The sequence below is a fragment of the Fragaria vesca genome, linkage group LG6 (genome assembly GCF_000184155.1).
Source record: "Fragaria vesca subsp. vesca linkage group LG6, FraVesHawaii_1.0, whole genome shotgun sequence".
Taxonomy (NCBI): Eukaryota; Viridiplantae; Streptophyta; class Magnoliopsida; order Rosales; family Rosaceae; genus Fragaria; species Fragaria vesca.
The window spans coordinates 2,992,597-3,016,077 of NC_020496.1; the positions used below are offsets into that span (position 1 = coordinate 2,992,597).

The following is a 23,481-nucleotide window of genomic DNA, read 5'->3' on the forward strand; positions in this document are numbered from 1 at the left end:
GATTATAGCAAATTATAGCAAAGTGACTATTCTAAACAAGATCAGCTGACTATGAGAGAGTTAAGTCATAAATATATGATCCCCGCCCCATGTTCATAATTCCAGTTAGGTTGTTTTAGGGAGTAGTACGTCTAATTAGTCAAGTTTGAATCCAAAGAAAACTACGCATTGCGTATGACAACATCAATATTATTTGCCGGCATAATTACCAATTTGCTACCTTATCTTTCATTTTGGTGTCAATTTGCTACCCTAGTTTTCATTTCAGCCAATTTGCTACCTTAGTTTTTCTAAATTAGTCAATTTGCTACCCTAGGTTTTATTTCAGCCAATTTGCTACCCTTCTATCAAATTTGATACTTTAGAGTTTCAAGATTAACCAACTTACTTATCGAAATTTCAATATCAACCAACTTTAAGTTTCGATTTTCAAAATCAATTCATGTTTTCATGTTTGGATGAAAAAATGAGTAAATTAAAATGACAAAAATGTAGCAAATTGGCTAATTTTGAAAATATAAGGTAGCAAATATCGGCATAAATAATACTTAGGGTAGCAAATTGGCTAATTATGAAAATCTAGGGTAGCAAATTAGTTAAAATAAAAGCTAAGATAGCAAACTGAAACCAAGGTGAAAGCTAAGGTAGCAATTTGGCTAAAAAGCCATAATTTGCCTAGCCTATATGCAAAGGCAGAAGCATGGATTTATTATATGAATAAACAGTTGAAATTACTGAATATATAGATCAACTAATTGAAAGTCAACAATATGACTCAGATTCATGTTTATTGATGATCTTTATGCATGTGCGTATACATAGATCTCTAGCCAAATCAACACAGTGGCTTAACCTGTAGAGACATAGTATTAACAAGAACATATATCCTATTTCCTGCTCTTAAGTAATTTCCAGTCTCAGTCGTCCCTTCCTATAATGACAATGACAATTGCAAAGATAAGATAAATCTTTATGTTTATTGCTTCCTTCCGATTCACTGCAACTGGCAATGTCATTTGAGCTTGAAGCATAGAATAACCTGCTCTAGGAAGAGAATTACTAAATAATTCAAGGACAGAGGAGGGTTTGCGATAGTTATTCGCATTCAACATCTCCATAATCTTTTCTTCTTCTTTTGATTTAGAGCTGTAAAAGTCCTAACTTCATCTTTCCTTGGTTTAGTTCTTTCTCAAGCTCATCCAGCTCTTTCAGACTCAAGCCATCCAACTCCCTACCCCTCATTCGCGAGCAGTCCGATTTCAGGGCCGAGATGCGATTTGCTCCTGCAGTAGTGCATTTAGGGTTTCAGGTTTTGCAGCTGCTTCATGTTGGCGCTTCTCGTCTGGGGAGCCAACATCCTTGTTGTTGTTGGAGAGGAGAAATCCCACATCAGAAAAGTGACAAATAAAATATAATACATAAGTGGGTGGATCATTCTTAATTGTATTGAGGCATTTTGTGATTAAAACTCAACACCTTAAAGGTGGTTAAGTTAGGATAGTTTCAGTACAAGGATGATCCACGGGCCACACTTGTCGTTGTTTGACAGTTGTTGTATCTTAAAAGAGTGTGCTCCATGCTGGTGCTTGAGAACTGATATAGCTTTCCGGTGTTGGAGAAAACTATCACGCCCACTTCTGCGTCATAAGAAGCTGACCATCTTTTAGCCTTGCGAAACAACCCATTACGGCGTTTGGAAAAGGTGACTTGCTTGGCATTCAAATCTTCAATCTTCTTGATTTCAGATCTTCTTGGAGGACCCATCGATATCATTCTGGTCGATCGCTTTGTGTTCTTCTCTATATCTTTCCCTAGGTTTAGGTTAGAAGACTTTGTTACCAATGGCGATCGAGGCAACTTCTTATACAGGCCACCCTTTAACCATTTGATTAATGGAAGGCAAGTACGACCAGAATTAGGAAACCCTATCAGAAAATGAAATGGAATAACCTTAGCTAGGCGGTAAAGAATTGCAACTCTATCCTTGCATGCATATGTAACTCCTTCCAGAAATTAAAAAAAGAAAAAGAAAAAAGAAAGGTACCCTAATTTAGTTACTTGGATAGCAACTAGAAAGATACCCGTGCGTTGCTACGGGATTTCTTGTCAACAAAATTTATATTCTACATAATGGAATAGACATAAATTTAAGAATATGGTTACTGAAAATAGTCCATTCTAAGGAATCAAAAGGAGAGCCATTATGGTATCATGTTCAGTTACAATTAGGACCAATTAAATTGCTTCACACTAAACTTTCGCAAGTTATGAGTTCCTTTGGAGAGGCCTAAGCTGCTTATCAAAGTGGAATCTCCTTACCAGCTTGAAGATCTCAATTATCTGCAAGAGCAAGACAAAATGATGAATCAATATGTTGCTTCACTCTATACATATATAGAAAACAATTGGAGTTTCAGAGTGATACATATACATCTATATATGATGCAAGCCTAAACCCAAATCCAATGACATATGCTCATTCTTTACTTCTCTATGCCCATCATAAAGTATGTATCCACAATGCTAGTCTACTTTTTTACCTGCACATATGCTGATAGCCAGGTAAATACATTATACTGGAAGTTTAGCATCGTTGATCACTATACAAAGTGAATGTAAATCATATATTACTGGAAGCCAATACGTGTTTTGAGGAGACTATAACATATCTTCATTAAAGACAGTGCACCACCATTAACTCAAATGCAAAGTATATTGTATTGAGTAAGCTATATAGACCCAACAAAAAAATTAAAAAAACAAAAACAAAACAAAGAGCAATAACCCCATTTTACTATATATTTTTAATGTCTGTCACAGACCACACCAAAGAGTAAACCATATATGTAACAACAAACATTACTACTCTAGGACACAAGCCCTCTTATTATATATTTTAACTCCATGATATATGTGGTATCTACTTTAGCATTTTAACCAAAACCACCTAAGTTTACATAAGGAAGCAAAATAATTAAATGAGGTCTATCAAGCTCTTCCTTATAAGGTTCATATTTTCTCAATCAATCTATCATCCATGAGGTCTAACTAAGCTCATGTTACTGTCTCATTACCAATATTAATCCAAAACTACCAAATTGCCGCACTTTGCTGCGGTAAAAGCCAGCTATATCTTTTTCTAAGTTTACATAAGGAATTTATATCCATACGTTCAATTATCTGATGTCTCGGTACCTTTAATTATTTGTCATCACAATACCCCATTTCTATATTGTTGTAAATGTATTTCTCACTCCAGTGTTACACCTTTAAGATTTAAGATTCTATGATAACTTATAATCCCCACAGTCCCGGTATATCTATGAATTATGAACTTTATCAGAAAATTCTTCAATTTCTAGCATAGCTCAATCTTTTGCTTATCGCAAAATGCAAGAGACTTCAACAGAAAATCAATGGAAAACCTACATATTTATATAAGAAAAGACCAATAAAAGTGCATATATACCAAATAAAGTCAAACAACCACAAAAGCAACAAAATTGAGAATAGCAGTTAGTAAGACTCCACATTTAGTTTCATTTTGAATAATCAAACTCCACATAAATCTCAAAACCAATAATTTCGTACAGTAAATATACATAAAGACTTTACCTCTGTTTTATTTGCAGTATTCAGATCTTTTTGCAAGAGTTCTTATGACCATCTTTGGATCGTTGTAATTTTTCTCAAGAATTTGATTACTCTGTACTATATTCATTTTCCAGTTTTGTATTTATCTCTGCAAGATATCAAACAAATTCATAAACATTTTCACTAGAGATAAAAACTATCAAATGCCATATCCACAGCTTATTGCTCCTATTTTAACAAAACAAAAAAAATCTAATACTATTTCTAATGGCTGGTCAAAAAACACTCAAGTCTGAGTTATTGTTGAATATCCCCTAAATTCAAATTATGGTGAGATCTTCTTATCAACTTGAGGACCTTAGGTAACTGCAAACAAAAATTCCTGATGAGATATTCTTATCATTATAAAAGTGCCAATTACAAAAGTCTCAATTGTGTAAACATCTTCTACAATTTAAAGTTATACATTCATCCGGCTTGTATATTAAAGATTATAAAGAGTACAAAGAGGAAACAACAATAAGGCAACAACTAAAATTAGAAGTACCTTTTGTTTTTTTAACTGAGCTTCTTCTCCTCCTTGATGCACATACAATCGAAAACAAAATTAGAATTGAGATATTTGGAATTATATCAAAAAAGTCACCACCACATGTACTTTAAGCCATAAATAAACTGTACAACATATCACGGATCACTGCCTAATGGTGATTTGTGTTTAATACATGTTGCACTTTTATCATAAATATACAAAATATAGGAAAACATTGATAAATCAACTGAAGCTTCCAATGACAAATTACTGATACCTGAATCCAAAAAAGTTGTATGTAAGAGCTGACTATTCTCCAAATCAACCAAGTCTGAAACAGTTATAGAGACACAAATAGAATAAAACACCCAATCAAAACTCAAATGAGTAAATCGAACTCAATCAATTAGTATAAATATAAAAGCGAAATCAGTAACCCAAATTATTCTTCTTCTCCATTAGAAACAAAACTCAGTAACCCAATCATTTGCCAAACAAAAAGATAAGAATCCCAAACTCTTGTATCACCAAAACCCTAAATCAGTTTTCATCTATCACCTTCTATCAATCACATAATGCAAAAAAGAAATAAAAATGAAGCATTTTGGGGAGTAGTTGCTACTCACCCGATAGCAGTAAATTGCGATGGCAGATTATTGATTAGGAATCGTCTTACACCCAATTGTTTCTGAACTGCTATTCACTCTCACTCACCAGCAACCCAGAATCACCTCCCTTTCTACTTGACAAACCAATATCAGAACCTTAAACCCTAAGTTCAGATTTGTATTGAACATTCAAGAGAAAGACTAAAGAAGGATTGAAAGAAAGCCGTGAACAGTAAGAGAGATTGATGAAGAGGAAGAAATCTTGGGCAGAGAAGAATCTAGAGAGTTTGAAGGAGATAAAGAAACCTCGGCGAGAGAGAGAGAAAGAGCGAGAAGACTCCAGAGAGTGTAAAGAAGATACATCGGACAAGAAAAAAAAAATTCAACACCCAAGCCCAACACTGTAGTTTGTGAACAGTGAAACCACTGTACACATGAACAATAATTCGGGCGACGAAAAATAGATATATAGTTTAATGATTATTGTAACATATCAACCCCGTCGGTATTCAGGTCGATTTCCACAATGACAAATATCTCTAAAGTCTAGACATGATGTCCTTAAATTGGTGAAAGTAGAACTCCAATGCTAGATGTGAATGTTCCATCTACACCACTCGATTGACCTTACCACACTAAGGTCTCGTTTGGTTGATGGAAAGGAAATTGGTTCCTTAGTTTTTCTTATGTACATAGGAAAGTAAATTTCTCACTAGTTTCCTTATGAGGTGTTTAGGAATATCGGGAAAGTAACTAAGAAATGTATTTTACTTTCTTTTCCAATGTTTGGTTTATGCATGGATAGGAAAACAAGTAACATTAATTTACCAATTATATCTTTAGTATTAAAATATAAAATATTCAAGATTCAAAAAATTTAGAGAGAATTCGGTAATAACATGCATTAAAATAATATTTAAAATATGCAATTAATGTTAGAAAAGTATGAGGGAGATTGAATCTTATGGTATGTGAGAGGATCAATTTTCCTATCTATTTTTTCATATTGCAGTAAAATCTTTCATTTTCTTAGGAGTACCAAATAAAAGAACTTTTCATTCCCAACCTTTACGATCCGTGAACCGAACGAGGTTAAGTCTAAGTACGCGCACTCTTGAAGTCTTGATACAAGTCCACCCAACCCAAGGGTCCCAACTCCCCGGTCCCAACCCAACTCATAGTGACTGCCGAGACAGCTGAGTGCTGATGAAAGAGCTCCACAAATGTACAAGATGGTAATAACTCGGAAAAAACCCGAACTTTAACCCGGTTCTCCACCCCCTCTCATTCTCCAATCACATTGCACCACATGTCAACCCCACCCAGTTCGTATTCTTTAAGTCCGGCACCGCCGTCTTGTGGGTGCCAATCTTAGGGTTTGCTCTGGATTTCTTCATTGCCTAACCGTAAAGGTAAAGTCTTCATCTTTCTTGATTCTATCAAATTCTTGCTGATTCTGTTTGGCTTATTTAATTGGGTATTCGATTAAGGATCAATCATTAAAACATTTTGGTGAATTCGTGTGGTTTTGGTTTATTCCCAATTATTGAGTTTTGGGATGGAAAGAATGGATCTTTATCAGTCCTAATGGTTTTGTTGTGTTTGTTTGGTTCTTACTTGAACTGGGTTCCAAGATATATGTTTGATTTTTGCATTTCTACCATGATTGTTTTTGCCGCCGAGTTTATCTATTTTTGGCGCCAATATGCTTTCTGATTAGCTTTTCAGCTCAGTTGAGTTTCAGATTGGTTCAACTTTGCTATGTTGAGAACTAACCAAGTAGGTAGAGGTAGTTGTTTAATGCATGCATTGGTTTCGAAGATTTACGATGTTGTTTGTATTGTTATGCTTGATTGTTGTGAACTCGTGTTGTGTAATTGTGTGTGGCAAATACAATCAATGCTTATTTGTTGCTCATGGCTTACTCAGCTTCCGTTTGTGCAGCATTAGGATGGAGAGTTTTGGCGGCTTGGGATTCAGTGATATAAGCAGTGCCGCAAGGAGGAAAAGGAGCAATACGTCTCGTCGTCCTCGGAATGAGGCACAGCTTCTGGATTATCGTGACATCTCTTCTCTCTCGTCAACGCCTCCTTCAGACGATGTAAGTGCATTGTCAAGTGCTGAGACTAATGATTATTTGTTTAATCACTCAAAAGAGATAAATTCATAAGTCAATGAACCTTGTGATTATTTGTGAAGTGCTAATAATGTTGAATCTGATTCTGTCCAGAATGTTACTAAAACTGAGGGAGGAGGGTATGTAGAATCTGATGAAGCTTCGAATAATGGTTCTTTTCGAGGCAGTAATGAGCATAGGCATACTGGGATTGATTCCAAAAGGTCCAGCAAGGGTGGCCTTGGCTCTGCTAATAGGAGAGGCCCAAGTAAGGATGGGTCATTCGGTATTGGTTCAGATGTTTTGGAGAATAAGAGTACTGTGAAAAAGGTTAAGCTTAAGGTTGGTGGTGTTACACGCACAATTCAGGCCAAGTCTACATCTGATGGTGCATCTAATGTTGGGTTGACTTCTTCAAAATCTTCTCATATTTCTGATGCCCCTCGACCACGGAAGAGGTCGATTATTCAGGTTTGAGACCATTGACATATGATTTAAGATTTTTATAGATTTGACATCCATTGTCAGTAACAAATTTTCATCATGATTTCCTTGGTAATGCAAAACCCACCATATGGCCGGTGGACATGGAATTAGGTATGATCCAGCAGAAACTGCTTTTTAAACAAAATTCTTACAAACATCAGAAATGGTGCTGCAAAGTTCATAGTTTATTTTCTTTTTCTTAAAGATCTCTGGTTTGGTCTTGTTGATTCTCTTCTCCCATATGGTTAATTAGTGAGATAATATTGATTAAGGTTAAATTTTATTAATCTAACCAGAAACTACATCCCTGTTGCAGGAAAATTCAGATGAAAATGGCTCCTTTGGTTCAGATAAGGGAAGTGGGTTACGAGGGGTTGCATCTAAGGATCCATCTAAAGGTGTCTTTGATGTTGGGAAGGATAATACTTCAAGGGGTAGGATACCTGAAGAACCTATTCGCAAAAGCAAACGGGTTCCTAAGAGACGTTTGCTGGATGGAACAGTTGATGTTGGAGATGATGACGATGATGTGGAAGTTCGATACCTTGAAAAACTCAAAAAATCTAAGAATACCCCAGATTACAGTTTGGACTACCAAGAGGATGAGGAAAGAGCAGTCAGGAAAGAAAAGAGAATTTCAAAGGTGTTGAATGGAAGTGGTGCTGGCCAGTACGGTGTAGATTTGGTAGATGGCATTTCAAAGTCAGACAAGGAGGGTAAGAAGTCAAGATCAGGAAGAGTAGTTGATGACACTGATTATGTAGAAGAAGAAGAAGATGAACCTGTTTCTGATGGCGAGCCAGAACTCAAGATCAGGAAAAACTCGAGAAAGGAGTTTGCTGACTCTTCCTCAGATAATAAGGAGATGACAGTCACTACTCGTCGAAGGGCCCTTCAAACTAACAAAGATGTATCTTCCAGCATAGGTCCAAGTACAATTGAGTTTCCCAACGGGTTGCCCCCTGCACCACCAAGAAGTAGGTGATCATATCTTTTTTATTATTAACTTATGTCGATACAACTCGCATCTCTCATGATTTTATTTTGTTGTTTATTGATAGAGCAAAAAGAGGAACTCTGTGCGGTGGAACAGCAACTGAAGAAAGCTGAGGCTGCTCAGAGACGAAAGATGCAAGTGGAGAAGGCAGCCAGAGAATCGGAGGTTTGGCCTTTTAGTTTGCTTATGTCTTCCATATGCAATGCAGGCGAGTTATTTGGAATGTATTTGTCAAACTCATTTAAAACTTGCTATCAAATCATAGGCTGAGGCAATCAGAAAAATTTTGGGTCAAGATTCCAGTCGGAAGAAGAAGGAAGACAAGATAAAGAAACGGCAAGAAGATATGGCACAGGTAACTCATGATGGATAAAGCACTCTATACTTAATATCATTCCCCGTAACAATTCCTTTAATAACAAAATGTTGATTTGTTATGTAGGAGAGAGCTGCAAATGCTATGCTTCCATCAGATTCTGTTCGATGGGTGATGGGTCCATCAGGATCAATTGTTACTTTTCCTGATACAGTTGGCTTACCAACCATATTTGATTCCAAGCCTTGCAGGTACAGTAGTATTTTGAAATCCTCTGGCTTGCCAAGTTATGCTTCTCTTGGATCTGGGGTTAAATATTTCTCAAGTTTTAAACGATGAAATTGCTTTTCCGGTCTGAATATTAGTTTGTGAAGATCATGAGCACAACTATTATATTAAAGCTGTGCTGATATTATTACTAGTCAACTAATTATGGGTTGTTTATGTTGATTTCAGTTACCCTCCTCCCCGTGAGAAGTGTGCCGGACCATATTGTACAAACCCATACAAGTACAGGGATTCCCAATCAAAGCTCCCTCTGTGCAGTCTCCAGTGTTACAAGGCAGTTCATGAAAAGATGCCTTCTCTATCCGCATGTTAATTTAAATTCAGTGAAATCAATTTTGCTGCCAATCTCTTCTGTGGATAATCCTGCACGTCATTCGTACTTGATTTAATAGATGTAGATCTTTCAAATATCCGTATATTTATATATACAATCTAATGCCATAGAGATTGAAGTGATTCTAGCATTGTTAGTTACACAGATATGAACAATGAATAAAAACCAGGATTTCACACAACAGGTCAAAGCTTCCATGCTTGTTTAACTACAGTACATGTGTTTCCCCTATGAGGTTTCTGCATACCTCCCACTTCTTGGCCTTCGGTTACTTCTTGCACTTTCTAGTTCTGATGTTTGGAGAAAACTCGGATGTTTTTCCCTTTGGTTGTGTCAAAATGTTACAGACAAGAGATTACACATCGTTCGTTCTTAAGTCGAGACCTAAAGGGCTAAGACTTTTGTTATCAACAACGACACTTATATCACTAGACCGAAATGAATTTAAACTACTCAAATTTATTAACGAGATTTATGTCACTAGATCGAAATGAGGATTACCACTACCATTTTCTTTTTCTTTTTTGGGTATAATTTACCACTACAACTCTAACCAAAGAAGCGAAAATACGTGTCATTTTGGGCGCAAAAGTGATCAAACCTTTCAAACATAACCCGCACACCTACATATAAACCCCGAAAATAAAACTTGCCTTTCTTTATTTCTCTGTCTCTTCCAGAAGCATCATCGTCTCAGAATCAAAGCGGCCATGGCTAGGGCTCCAAGCAAGCACGGCCGCGACCAAGCTCTGGTACCTCTCTTGTACTTTCTACTTCTCTAATTTGCTGGTATTCTTACCTTCGTTAATATTTGGGAGCTGGTAAAAATTGAAAATCAGAAGAAAAAAAAAATGAAAAGGTGAAATCTTTGTGTTCCATATTTCACAATTGTAATATCCAAGATTTGGGCATGTAGCTGGTTTGGCTGAGCAAGTAAAATTGAGTTTCAATTGAAGAAAGTTTGAATCTTTATAATTTTCCTGGCATAGTGTTTGGTGTGTTATTAGGGTTCTAGATTATAATTGTAGTGTATTGCTGTGTTTTTTGGGTTGGTCCCGTTAATCCTTTGGTCCAGGATTTCCAGGGGTTTTTGAGTGACTTGCAGGACTGGGAGCTTTCGCTCAAGGACAAGGACAAGAAAATGAGGCCACAACAACCCAACAAGGAAGCTCCGGTAATTTTCTTAGCAACCCATTTCAGTTATGTAGTTGATTTGTTAAGAAATCGTTATGTATTTTGTCTTCCATGTGTGTTCATTCTCGGAATTGTAAGTTTGTTCATTGTTGCATGTGACATTGCATGATTTGGAATTAGTGTTGGTTGTGTTCTCTTTGATATAGTATTGATCATCGGTGTTTCCTGATGCTGTTGCTGTTACAGAAATCAAGAGATTTTGGAACTAGTTCCTACTCGACAAATTATGAACCAATGAATACAGTATCAAGTAGTTTCACTTCTGAAGATGGTCTTCCAGATGCTGCTTCGGAAAAGGACTTGGTAGGAATTTATAGTATTCGGCTGTAGTTAAATATGGTTTTATCGTAAGAATTTGGTCAATCTCATCCCTATTGTGCTGTTGTGTTTCAACTTGTAGGGTAATGAGTATTTTAAGCAGAAGAAGTTTAAGGAAGCTATTGACTGCTATTCAAGAAGCATTGCCTTAACTCCAACAGCGGTAGCTTTTGCAAATAGGGCAATGTCATATATCAAAATCAAAAGGCAAGCTTTATCTTACACCTGCTCTTAGTTAACTTATTAGTGTATAAACATACCTATTTATGCTTCTTTGAATGCAAATTTAAACTTCTGATTACATGAAGTGGTTTCCATTTCATATCTGTGAGGCGTTTTTCTTTTCAGAAGTTATCACCTGAAGTATTTGTGTTTTCCACTTTGTTAATTAGATTCCAGGAAGCTGAGAATGACTGTACAGAGGCCTTGAATTTGGATGATCGCTATATAAAAGCATACTCACGACGTGCAACAGCTAGAAAAGAACTAGGAAAACTTAAAGAATCTATTGAGGGTATGTTGAGACTGTAATATGACTTTGTTTCCTGATAGACTTATATGGTTTATTTTCTGATATATTGTACTTTTGATCTGTCTGATAATGAACATAGCCAACTGCAGATGCAGAGTTTGCTCTGAGGTTGGAGCCACACAACCAAGAAATCAAGAAACAGTATGCTGAGGCCAAATCTTTGTATGAGAAAGTAAGAAAATTTACACATAATTGAATATCTAATTCTAATGTTGATAGGGATGTTTCACTAATGTTGATTGATCAATATAAATTGGCTTACCTTTAGAGAATCATACCCTCCTGCATATAAAAACTATTGTTCTGTTAACTTTTTACAGTTAAGAGTTTTCATACTTTTTAGGGTTTGTTTTTTCTTTGGTCTGAGAGGGAAAGGAAAAAAACAGCATTTTGGTGTTCCTAGTTCTGTTACTTTACCTTCAAGTATAAGTATCACAAACTTTTTTTAAGAAGATAGAGTTGCCTGGACTTTGTTAGTGAATAAAAGTGGCATTGAGCGTAGCTTTTGCTTTTTCCTTAATGGGGCAAATGATAACTTAATTGAGATGGAATATTTAGTTTAATGGATTTTCGACAGTATAGGTGAAGCTAGCTTATGAACAAGTTGTCTTTCAATGGTTTATTCCCAGGGAATTCTTCAGAAGGTATCTGGAGCGATAAAAATCTCTGAACAAGACAAGCAGAAAGTGGAGAAGTCGGGTACCACAGTGAATGGACACAGCATCCAGCCTGTCTCTAGTACTACTCAAAGGACAGAAACGACTGCAGTTGGAGATCACACTAAGGTATCAGTAATTAGTGCCTACTGGTCAATAAGTAAATTTGACTAGTTTATGAAGCCTTAATTTACTGCATTAGTCTTTTATGCTTGTAATTGGACATAAATGCTGTATGCTCCTGCAACCACTTTCTTATTTTCAGCGTATATGCCTTTTAGTCTTCTTCATAGTTGACACTAGTCTAACAATGATTATTTTGTAGAAAATTAACACAAATGGGAAGCAAGCGTCAAAGTTATCAGTACAAGAACTTGCTTCTCGAGCTGCTTCACGAGCCAAGGCTCTAGCTGCAGAAAACATCACACCACCAAGTTCAGCTTATCAATTTGAGGCTTCTTGGAGAGGACTCTCTGGAGATCGTGCTCTTCAGGCTAAATTGTTGAAGGTTTGCAAAAATAAATACGAAAGATTTGTGCTCATAATTTTAATGCCTGTGTTGGTGTTCATGCAAAGACACCGTTGGTATTATTTATGGACCCTTTTGAGTGGTTAGCTAAACCTAAGATGCCAGTGGTCACCAGAGTCAGTCTGCCCATGTGGCTTGTTCATGCTAGGGGCCCTTGAAAGAGGTTGCCCTTTGTTTTATTCTTGTTAACAATGTTCAGAGGTTCATTATAGAGACATATAATTGCACTTGCAGTTGGCATTTGCATAGAAAATCAGAACCCTGCTAGTTTTCAATTATGTTATAGTCCTTTTCCTGTTGTAATTTTTGGTATTCTCATATAGGCTATATCTCCCAGTGCACTGCCGCAGATATTCAAAAATGCTTTGACTGTTCACATACTAGTTGATATTCTCAAGTGTGTGACAACCTTTTTTATGTAAGTAATGCTTATCTCATGTATGTTTTTTGCTTGATGTGTTCGATGGAAGGCTTACAAGCACCTTTATTTCTTTGGCAGTGACGAAATGGATTTGGCCGTCAGTGTTTTGGAGAACTTAACTAAGGTTCCTAGATTTGACACACTCATCATGTTTCTATCATCCAACGACAAGGCTGGTATGCATATTTTCTATTGTTGCATATAGTAGAGTAGGTCAGATATCTTATCATACTAACTCCACTTACCTGTAACAGATCTTGCTAAGATATGGGATGAAGTGTTTTACAATGAAGCAACCCCCATTGAGTTTGCTGAAAAGCTTGATAACCTGCGTGCAAAGTACTGCCTCAAGCGATGATGAGATGCATTGTAAAACAGATGACCCGAGCCATCAAATTTTTGCCTTCACTCTACCTGTACTGTGAATTGAAGTGATGAAATTTAGTAATGCTACAGCAGGGAGGACTCTTATTTGTGAGTGTATTCAAAGAGGCCAGTAGTGAGCACTCGGTGGTTCTTGTTTCACTTGAAACCTAGTTATGGTGGAAATTGAAACTTGTGGGAGTGGCATATGATCATTGTGCTATTCAATGTGCCTACCTAATTTCACTGTTCAATCATAATCAAATAGGGGGTCCAAATTAATGGTCCAGAGCCATGACCTGTTCTTAATGACCCACCTATCATTGGCAGCCATATTTATCCAAACATATATAAAAAATCATTGGCAGCCATATTTACATAGCACATTTATGCTGGTTGAGTTGTTTCAACATGGGGTCTCCTGGGATTGCTCAAGTCTTCCACATGGCTATTATGAGTCATCTAGATCACCATAATACATCAGTCTTAAAGTCTTCTGGGAATCTAGTATTTCAGACTCCCAAATTTAAGCAATTAGATTTACAGAGTAAACAGAGAAATTAATTGATGGCTAATTTGTTGTCTTCCAAGGCCAGAGCTTCCTTACCTAAACAAAATACAAAGACTTCAAATATAATACAGTGCCTCTTGTCTAGTATCTCCATAACCTGCAAGTCGACGCTTTTTATGAATGATGGCCATTCTTTTGGCCTCGGATGTGAGTTATAGTGAGCTATATTGGAGTAGAGGCGTGTGCTAAAATCTCGTCCTACATCATGTCTGCATTCTAATCTGTATCAAATATAATGAAGCCAACAGCAATAGACATCTGATTGGCGAGCTGTGGTGCATGTGATGCACCTTTGAAGCAGCAGAGCTCACCCCAGTCAAAAGGGTACTTAAACAAAGCATGGCTAATAATGCATAGATTACGAAAGGCATAATTTAGAAGTCCCGATTATTCTCTTGTCCCAGCATCTGCATAAAATAGCAACAAAGTAGATTCTTGGGAAAGATTAGTTCATATTATAATTCCCTAGTCCCTAATTCCCACAAGTGTAAACTCGATTAAGTGGGAGATTACTCTCTTTGTTTGCACTCCTTTTGGGGTTCTGTCAGTATGGGAGTTGTGTTTAACTTATGGTGCCAAAAGTCACCATGAGCAGGAATGCATCTGCTGAGACTCGTAATCCAAATATGCATCTACGATAGGGTTACAATCTCTTGCTCCCCCCTAATGAGATTGAAATGCATAACTTGGTATAACAATCTCATATTCTGTGTCTGGAAGCTTGTATATGTCCTCTTTTGCATAAAGTTTGATTAATGTAGTGTATGTCTAATCCTAATAATGTAGTGTATGGGTCAAATTCAATTAACCGATCTATCTAGTGCTATGAGGTAAGCTTCTTTTTTATCTGCATTATGTGACAAGAAACAAAACATAGTTTTTCACCAATTTAATTGGTTAGGGATAATTTTCTTGTTTCTTTAAAACCAAGAAAAATCTTAATTACTCGCTTAGATGAATTTCATAAGCTTTCAGTTTACCACATCATGTTACTTTTTGGTGACATAAATAATATACGTGTCTTAATCAAATAACGTACATTATTTAAAACATATAACTTCATTTAAAACATACCGCACGTGACCATTTAAATGTTATTGATCAAGTGATAACATTCTAATATTTCATTTACCATGAAATAAAAATCACCGAACACAAGTTTCACTTTTTGAGAGTCGTAGGATCTCAAGTGATGCACAAATTTGAGTTCAAAGTAAAAGGTTTTTGGACGTTCAAATTAAAGGCAACACCAAAATGCCAAATCTTGAAGCGGGTAGAGTCTTCCTCTTCCCATTAAAATACAAAAATGAAAGACCTACCTCCTCCTAGAATAGCAAGCAATCCATTTCAAACCTCCTTGAATTAAATAGTTTTTTCTAGTCTTCCAAGTTCTGACAAAACCAACAAGCACTTCACTTTTTCAGGTAACTCGAAAAGAAAAAACAAGAGAGAGAAATACAACTGACAACCCCATCACGTGAAAAAGAGCTCAAATAGTCTCACCTTTCTCACTCTGTCTTAATCCACGCGCCAATTTCTTTCTGCGTTTCTTTCATAGATTTCCAACTCCCATGTCCCTTCTTGTTTTCAAAGTTTAAACTCCGTTGGAGGTTAAAGCTCTCACTCCCCAGATCTGTCTCTGCGCAAGAACAAGGTAACTTTTCTGGCTTGGTTTCTCCGTTGTTTATCTATTAAATTACTGTTATTGGTTCTTCTTTCTTGAAGGTTCACATTTATTCATCTGGGTTTGTTCACAGATTTCTGTTGTTTGTTTTGATAATTTGGTGTGTTAATTTGGGTTTCTGGGTGTGTTTTTCAAGTGAAAATTCTGGCTTTGATGCAATGTCTGGCTCGTTTGGTTCTTCTGTTCTTCTTATTTGTTATGAAAAGATTTGAACTTTTCTTTATGCACCTCTTAATTTCTTGGATTTTCTTGTTGGGTGTTCTTCGTTTTCTGTTTTCTCATTGTACTTGAGGATATATGCATATGTAGATATAAAAGATTAGAACTTTTTCTCTGTGTACTCCTTTCTTGTTTGTTACCACCCTCATTCTTCCTTTTGTGTTTTCTCATTGTACTTGAAGAATATATGTATGTAATAGCAAGTGTACTTGAAGATATTAGATTGTGGTGTTTTCATTGAAAGATTTATGTTGGGATACATTCTTTGTCATTTGGTGCATTATTTGATACCCCATTTTACTATATTCTGTTGAGCTGATTGAACTATGCTCATCTTTCTTGAATTCTGATATAGTGTTTTCTATTTTCTATAGGAAAATGGGGATCATCTCCAGGAAAATTTTCCCAGCATGTGGGAACATGTGTGTATGCTGCCCTGCTATGAGGTCAAGATCTAGACAACCTGTTAAGCGTTACAAAAAGCTGCTTGCAGAAATCTTCCCCAAGTCTCCTGTGAGTATAATGCTATCTTTAACTGTTTAACCTATGCTTATAAGCCATAATGTCCACAGATATGTTATACTTGGCAGACAATCTTGTGTTCGTGTTGACCTTATGCTTTGCGCTACTTGTCCAATATAGACACAGATAGTAGTAGATTAGTTGATAATTTGATCAGTTGATCATGTAATGAGGCAGCAGCGCTGCCACCAGGCACTCCTTGCAGGAAAGGAAATTACAATATCCCTTCCCTCTCATGTCAAATGTCCAGCGATGTGATAGTAGTAGCAAAACTCAAACTTGCCTTTTCAATTGTTCTTGTTCTTTTTTGTTGGAGGTTATCTCTCTGCCTTCAGTAATGAGAAATTGGCTAGGATGCTTAATAAAGAGATTTTCATTGAAGCATTTGTTCTCTCTCTCTCTCTCTCTTTACCAACTGTTAATCAACACTATGGTCTCTCTAGGCTATGTTTGGGACTGTAAAAAGTGAAATTATGTTGAATGTTTGATCCTAATCGAGTCTTAGCACTATTTGTAAGGTTTATGAGTTTCTAACCCAAGAACAGTTGCACTAAAATTTGTAAGTTGTGAATCTTTTCTGATAAGCAGCTAACAACAGCATGCTTCAATAGAAACCAGTCACTTAGACGTGTATATATAATATTCCATATTACTTCAAACCTGTGTATCATTTATAATTCTCTTATCAAGTATTGGAATACTGAAGTTCAAAGTTCCCCAATACTTTCCAGGATGGTCCTTCCAATGAAAGAAAGATTGTTAAGCTATGCGAATATGCTGCAAAGAATCCTTTTAGAATCCCTAAGGTATGAACTCTTTTCTGCCATTTCTCTATGTCTTGGTCAGTAAACTTGAGCTTACTGTAAATTACTGTTCTGCTGATGAGATGCATCTGTTTCCTATTTTTCTCAACAGATTGCCAAACATCTTGAAGATAGGTGTTACAAAGAGCTACGTCTTGAGCATGTGAAATTCATTAATATCGTTGCAGAGGCTTACAACAAGTTACTTTGCCTTTGTAAGAACCAGATGTAAGTGTGACCTGTTTGCTATCCCTTTCCTTAACGATGTATTTCTCTTGCAGTTCTATAGGTAATTTCTTTAGGGACTAAATATTTATTTGGAAATAATCTAGCATGTCATTGATCGGAAAACTTTAAACTCACACCTGACTCTAAATTTGCATTCTTTAGGGCTTATTTTGCTGGGAGTGTACTAAATGTGGTCACTGAGCTTCTGGACAACTCTAAGCAAGATGCTCTCCGTATAATTGGATGCCAAACTCTGACGAGGTTCATCTCCAGTCAGGTGAGTTTCAAGAGCTATTATGCATTAGTACATAGCAGAATGACAGGATTTCATCTCGGCCTAATCAATGCTAGAACAATGTGTGAGACTGATAAACAACTTTCCCCCAAATTGGGTAATATTGTTTCTTGATTGCATCTTTGGAAATGAATTGTTTATCCTACTTGTGGCATTTCTTATTCTGTAAGTGGATGAGTGAAATATATAATTGATGGTTGTTTCTAGGTTCCTGCATAAAGTAAATACACTATAACTTTTCTAACTGTCAAAATGTGCACTCTTGTTTGTTTCGCTATGAACAGACAGATGGAACTTATACACACAACATTGAGAGTTTGGTTCATAAAGTATGTGAGCTGGCACATGAGAGTGGTGAAGATATTCAAAAGCGCTGCTTGAGAGCATCAAGCTTGCAGTGCCTTTCAGCCATGGTAATTACATGATTTGACTGCTTGAAAATTTTGTAGACCATTTCAATGTGAAAATTGCCTTTTATTTTCATCTTTTTGATAAATTTCTCGCTTGGCAGATCCAATTCATGACTGAAGTTTCATATATCTTTGTTGATTTTGATGAGGTTAGTTCTTTTGACCAACATTCTTGATTTTTCTCTTCTATGTGTAGTTAAGTTTACACTTGTTGACTGCATCATTAGATATCAAGGGAGTTGGTGCTCCTTCTGACATATATATTGAGCATTTCCCTTTTCTCTTGTGTATGTAGATTGTACATGCCACTTTGGATAACTATCAGCCTGATACACATAATGAAAATGGTGAGGGAGCAGAGTCGCATCATAATTGGGTGGATGAAGTAGTTAGAAGTGAAAGTAGAGTTGGTGCAATTGCTGGTGGGTATTCTAGCCCTAGTTGCAAGGTCATCAGGCCACGGCCAGAAAAGAAGGATCCTTCTCTTCTCACAAGGTAGGAATTATTGAAACTCTACAAGGGAGAGCTTATCAGTCAAAGAAGTTGTAATTTCAAATTATGCTATTTCCATCGGATTCCCTTTTTAATAGTTGTGGTTCATTTGTATAGAGAAGAGACAGAGACACCAAACACTTGGGCTCAAATTTGTATTCAGAGAATGATTGAATTAGCGAAGGAGAGCACAACAATGCGCCGGGTATTGGATCCAATGTTTGTGTACTTTGACTCTAGGCACCATTGGGTTCCTCGGCAAGGGTTAGCTATGATGGTTTTGTCTGATATGTCATACTTTTTGGAAACTTCAGGTATCTTAATCTTCTTTCCCTGTTAGTATAGTCTGTCGTGACATATTAGGTTCTGCAAATATGTCTACATGTACTTAATCTCATTATTGACTTTTGGATTTAGGAAATCAGCAGATGATTTTAGCCTATGCGATCCGTCATCTTGACCACAAGAACGTTTCACATGATCCACAACTCAAATCTCACATCATTCAGGTTGCTAGTGCTTTGGCTTGCCAAATTCGATCTGGAACAGTGCTAGAGGAAATTGGATTTGTCTCTGACCTATGCAGGCACTTGAGGAAGAGTCTTCAAGCCACTGCTGAATCAGTTGGAGAGCAAGAGTCTAGCATTAATACCATGCTACAGAGTTCAATTGAAGATTGCTTATTAGAAATAGCTAGAGGAGTAAGTTCTAGATTTGCGGTGTTTGCAGTTCATATATGATGTGGGTCTATCTACTATTACTGACAACCCACTGTTGTTCCTAATAGATTGGAAATATTCGGCCATTGTTTGACATGATGTCAATATCTCTGGAGAAGCTACCATCTGGAACTGTTGCCAGGGCCACCATGGGATCATTGATGATTGTTGCTCATATGATCTCATTAGCATTGATCTCTTCTCAGTCACAGCAAGTGAGAAAAGTTTGAAAATCTGTTTCTTGTTGTCAAGCTTTTTATACACTTCTTTATGTGTCTGCATTCCTCGGAAACTCTCTTTCAGTGATAAAGGATATACTTGCATGTCACATTAAAGAAGACCGACTGTTGATCGGATGTTTTTGGAGATATGATTTAGATTCAAAACTTGAATTGGTGGGCATGTAGTTTGATACTTTTAATAATGTATATCACTTTGAAATATTACTGTATATCACTTTAGAATTTCTTATTGACATGTGATAGAATAGTTCTTGTTGGACTAAAATGGTCAACATATTGTTTTGTGCACTTGTTGGTTTGACATACTATACAATATTCAATCTTGTAGGTTTTTCCTGAATCCCTTCTTGTCCAGCTTCTGAAAGTGATGATGCATCCAGATGTTGAGGTGCGTGTTGGAGCACACCAAATATTTTCGGTTCTTCTCATTCCATGTTCTAATCGGCCCCGACATGAAGTCGCTCCTCTACAATCTGGGTTTGTATACCAGTCAAGAAAAGGGAGTTTGGATACAGCTTCTATTGCTTCAATTACAGCTAGACTTGAAAAGCTTAGGAGGGAAAAAGATGGCCCTAAAACAGAAAATCAGGAGACTGGTGCTCGTGATGATTTTATAGATAGGGATATTGCAGAAGAGGATTGGAAGCAGGGGCTTACCCTCAAGAGTTCCCCTAACTTCTATACAATTAGCTCTATTATTGACAAGACTGCTGGATCAAGCCTAACAGACCCTGTAAGAAGTTACATTATTTCCAAAACGGGCAACATTTGTGGTTTATTTTTTTGCTTGCTCTACTAATGCTGTATACTTTCTAATTGACACAGGAACCATACATAATGAAGTTTAGTGAGGATCAAATAGCAGACTTGCTGTCTGCTTTTTGGATGCAAGCCAATCTCCCAGATAATTTGCCTTCAAATTTTGAAGCTATAGCTCATTCTTTCATTTTAATGATAGTTTCTTCTCACTTGAAGGTGAACATTTTTCACATGTATCCTTTTCTAGAGAAAGCCCATGATAACAATACCCATAAATGCCCATGTTTCCCTACTTGTGTCTGAAATCCGTTGATAATTTTGCAGAATCCAAATGGCAACCTTATGGTCCGTTCCTTTCAACTTCTGCTATCTCTGAGGAATATTTCACTGGATCCTAACAATGGTGAGGACAGGAAATCCTAAAAACAGTTGCTTGTTCTGATGAAAATGGAGATACCGGTTAATTGTTTTTATGATCAGATGTAAATAATCTTTTTGTGTGTTAGCAGGGATGTTGCCCCCAGCTTGCCAGAGATCTATCCTTGTGCTATCGATTGGCATGTTGATGTTTGCTGCTCAGATCTATCACATTCCTAATCTGAATGATCTGCTCAAATCATTACCATCAGATGTGAGTAGATATTATCCTGATACCGAATGCTTCTTACTAAAAAACTAGGGTCAGCAGTTGAATCCAGCTTTTTGAATATGAGTAATTTTCAAGTTCCTTGATCTTTGAGCTTGTCAAAGTTTTATTATTTGCCAGTGGCATAAAGCTACCCTGACAATTACTTATATTTGTGCAATTCAGGTTGATCCATATTTGGGCATCAGTGATGACCTTCAAGTTTTTCTAAGGCCTGAGGCAGACATCACAAAATATGGATCTGTTATCGATAACCAGCTAGCTACATCATTACTATCTGATTTGCGGAAAAAAATTTATGAATCTGACAATGTCATCAGGGAAATTTTGGTCCAATTTCTATCAGACATTACTGAGGTAGGATGGTTAACTTATGGACTCAGTTTTCTTCTTCCGAGCCCTCTCATCTCATTTGTTTGTTGTTCCTTGTGAAGATGGAGGCGGAGGTGGTGGCCGACCAACTTTCAGAGTCATTCACTCCTGATGATGCATTTATGTTTGGTCCACAATCAATGCTAGACTTTGACCAAAATCAAATGCCTGGCCATTCAAAAGAAACGCTTTCCTTTGATGGGGTATACTCTTCGCGCTAGTTATTCTTGCTACTCTGCTGAATTGGCATGTGACCTGAGGCAACTGACACTTCTTTATTAGCAGTTAAGTTTACAGTAATAACTTGACTTCCCAAATTTTGCAGGAATTTCCGACCAATTCATCAGTTGAGGATGATGCAACAAGTGAAGTATCTGTTGTTGCTGACTTCTCCCGGTTCATTCCTAGAATGCCGTCATCATCTTCTGTCCCCCAAGTCATCAGTGTTGGACAGCTTTTGGAATCGGTAAACCCCCCAACAATACTGAACTAGAAATATTTGTAAAAGTGACGTTCTGAACACCATATTGTTTTTATTCAGGCACTTGAGGTAGCTGGTCAAGTAGCGGGAACATCTGTATCTACATCACCCCTCCCATACAACACCATGACAAAACAGTGTGAGGCCCTTGGCACAGGCACAAGGAAGAAGCTTTCTAATTGGTTGGCCCATGAACATCATCAAAGCAGTACTGTCCGTGACATTTTGTCTCCACCATTTCCCGCAGGTGGATGCACAGCACTCCAGAAGGTCGGCTCATTTTCAGTCATAGTTTACGTTTTTTCAGCTGATATGGATAATTGGTCAATGATAATGCTTTGTTTTGATATTTAACTCGTGTTAATGTTAATGCAGTTAATTAATGAACCTGGACCTGGGGTTACCCAGGGAGGTACATCAGCACAGGACTCGTGGTTAGCTGCTATCAGGTTGCCTCCTGCTAGTCCGTTTGACAACTTCCTCAAGGCAGCTGGTTGTTAGTAGAAGAAAAGCTATCACCTGTTCAACAAGTGTAATGTAATCGTCTTGTAAAGTATTAGGCAGTTTTCACTCGGGATAAATAGCTCTAAATTTGGTCTCGGATCTGATCATTTGAGGGCTTCCACGCCCTACGCTACTAGTATGGAACATCTAATTGTAATGACCTAGTGTTAAGCATCATGTAGTACATCTTTCCGTCTCTTTTGCTCTCTTACGATTGTGCCTTCGTCTCAAAATGAAGAAATTATGCATACAGCTCGCTCTCAAGTTCTAATTATCTCCCATATGCTCGCTCAGCCCCTTCCATACTCCACCAACTTTTTTTTCTTGTACAGTACTGTGGTGTTTAACAAAGTGATTGATTGGTGCATGGTTTTGTCAACTTTTCTTTTCAGAAAACAGGCACTATGGGAGGTTATTTTTCAGAGATCTGTGTTGTCATATCACTTTCACCAGAGGAAGCCTACCTATATCTAGTCCTAGGAACCTACTCACAATGTTAAATGATTTTAGATTCTCTTATGAGGAAGAAGGAAGAAACCTCTGAAAAATAATAGCCTGATTGACACCTCAAAATAAAGCTTTATCATGTAATAGGGTTTTCCCTGTGAATCAAGGCAAAGCTCTACAAATCCAGTCTCATACTCTCCCCAACCTTTTCTTTTTTGCTTTTGTAATCCTAGGCTTTGAGCTCTCAACTGGTAAAGCCAGTGCAGGCCTTGAGGAGGAAAGACTACACTTCACATCCCATCCATCATCATCCATGGAGCTTTCCTCTCGTCTCGTGGATGGTCTTATAGGAGAAAGTTTGAGATAGGTCGATAGGTTGCCCTTTCCATGTGACATAATCCAATCAATAAAAATCTTTCTCTTGCCCGTTATTATTTACCGAAAGCAAAATGATTCTAGACTTTAATAAAAAGCCTAAGATTTTTTACCATAATTCTATGTGGCATGACATATTATCTAAACACATTATCAATGTAAAAAGTTATGTTATTTCATTCTTAAATAAAAATACAATCCTATCATTCTTAAATCCAATGTTCTAAATTATTTTGTCTTTATTTATAATAAAATATTTTTGAATCCATTTTTTTTTAATGTTCATCATGATTAAATTTAAATACCTAATATAATGTGAAATATAATATATAAGTATTCTTGTTCAAAAATATGAATTCTTATTTTTAAAAAAAATGAATTCAATTGAATATTTATATATATAGTTTTTCGAAGGAAAAAGTTATCCA

General features: G+C 36.8%; 3 protein-coding genes across 3 annotated transcripts; all 3 read left to right on the top strand.

The window, feature by feature from the left end:
* Positions 1 to 5,811: 5,811 nt before the first annotated feature.
* Positions 5,812 to 9,455, top strand: LOC101312456. The gene is made up of 8 exons (XM_004302187.1): positions 5,812 to 6,146; positions 6,679 to 6,835; positions 6,965 to 7,321; positions 7,653 to 8,313; positions 8,398 to 8,498; positions 8,599 to 8,688; positions 8,776 to 8,900; positions 9,106 to 9,455. Exons 2-8 carry the CDS (start codon positions 6,686 to 6,688, stop codon positions 9,248 to 9,250), a joined length of 1,629 nt encoding a protein of 542 aa, XP_004302235.1. The 5' UTR covers positions 5,812 to 6,146; positions 6,679 to 6,685; the 3' UTR covers positions 9,251 to 9,455.
* A 526-nt stretch (positions 9,456 to 9,981) lies between these two features.
* On the top strand, positions 9,982 to 13,497 carry LOC101312741 (RNA polymerase II-associated protein 3-like). The gene is made up of 11 exons (XM_004302188.1): positions 9,982 to 10,023; positions 10,347 to 10,445; positions 10,652 to 10,768; positions 10,866 to 10,990; positions 11,176 to 11,297; positions 11,405 to 11,487; positions 11,945 to 12,100; positions 12,297 to 12,479; positions 12,824 to 12,918; positions 13,000 to 13,097; positions 13,176 to 13,497. The coding sequence occupies exons 1-11, from the start codon at positions 9,982 to 9,984 to the stop codon at positions 13,277 to 13,279; spliced, it is 1,224 nt and encodes a 407-aa protein (XP_004302236.1). The 3' UTR covers positions 13,280 to 13,497.
* Positions 13,498 to 15,480: 1,983 nt separating this feature from the next.
* LOC101313033 lies at positions 15,481 to 22,444 on the top strand. The gene is made up of 20 exons (XM_004302189.1): positions 15,481 to 15,509; positions 16,133 to 16,271; positions 17,012 to 17,086; positions 17,196 to 17,311; positions 17,474 to 17,588; positions 17,891 to 18,019; positions 18,118 to 18,165; positions 18,312 to 18,511; positions 18,626 to 18,822; positions 18,926 to 19,209; positions 19,296 to 19,442; positions 19,798 to 20,202; positions 20,295 to 20,444; positions 20,553 to 20,631; positions 20,738 to 20,859; positions 21,040 to 21,231; positions 21,309 to 21,449; positions 21,572 to 21,712; positions 21,788 to 21,997; positions 22,103 to 22,444. Exons 2-20 carry the CDS (start codon positions 16,137 to 16,139, stop codon positions 22,226 to 22,228), a joined length of 3,012 nt encoding a protein of 1,003 aa, XP_004302237.1. The 5' UTR covers positions 15,481 to 15,509; positions 16,133 to 16,136; the 3' UTR covers positions 22,229 to 22,444.
* The last annotated feature ends 1,037 nt before the right edge of the window (positions 22,445 to 23,481 follow it).

Excerpts from the sequence above, each read along its gene's own strand:
- LOC101312456 (XM_004302187.1), top strand. The coding sequence starts at position 6,686 with ATGGAGAGTTTTGGCGGCTTGGGATTCAGTGATATAAGCAGTGCCGCA. Across the intron at positions 6,836-6,964 it reads CAACGCCTCCTTCAGACGAT|AATGTTACTAAAACTGAGGG; the intron begins GTAAGTGCATTG and ends GATTCTGTCCAG. Across the intron at positions 8,901-9,105 it reads TTTGATTCCAAGCCTTGCAG|TTACCCTCCTCCCCGTGAGA; the intron begins GTACAGTAGTAT and ends TGTTGATTTCAG.
- LOC101312741 (XM_004302188.1), top strand. The coding sequence starts at position 9,982 with ATGGCTAGGGCTCCAAGCAAGCACGGCCGCGACCAAGCTCTG. Across the intron at positions 10,446-10,651 it reads AACCCAACAAGGAAGCTCCG|AAATCAAGAGATTTTGGAAC; the intron begins GTAATTTTCTTA and ends TTGCTGTTACAG. Across the intron at positions 12,480-12,823 it reads TTCAGGCTAAATTGTTGAAG|GCTATATCTCCCAGTGCACT; the intron begins GTTTGCAAAAAT and ends ATTCTCATATAG.
- LOC101313033 (XM_004302189.1), top strand. The coding sequence starts at position 16,137 with ATGGGGATCATCTCCAGGAAAATTTTCCCAGCATGTGGGAACATGTGT. Across the intron at positions 17,312-17,473 it reads TGCCTTTGTAAGAACCAGAT|GGCTTATTTTGCTGGGAGTG; the intron begins GTAAGTGTGACC and ends TGCATTCTTTAG. Across the intron at positions 18,166-18,311 it reads TCTTTGTTGATTTTGATGAG|ATTGTACATGCCACTTTGGA; the intron begins GTTAGTTCTTTT and ends TTGTGTATGTAG.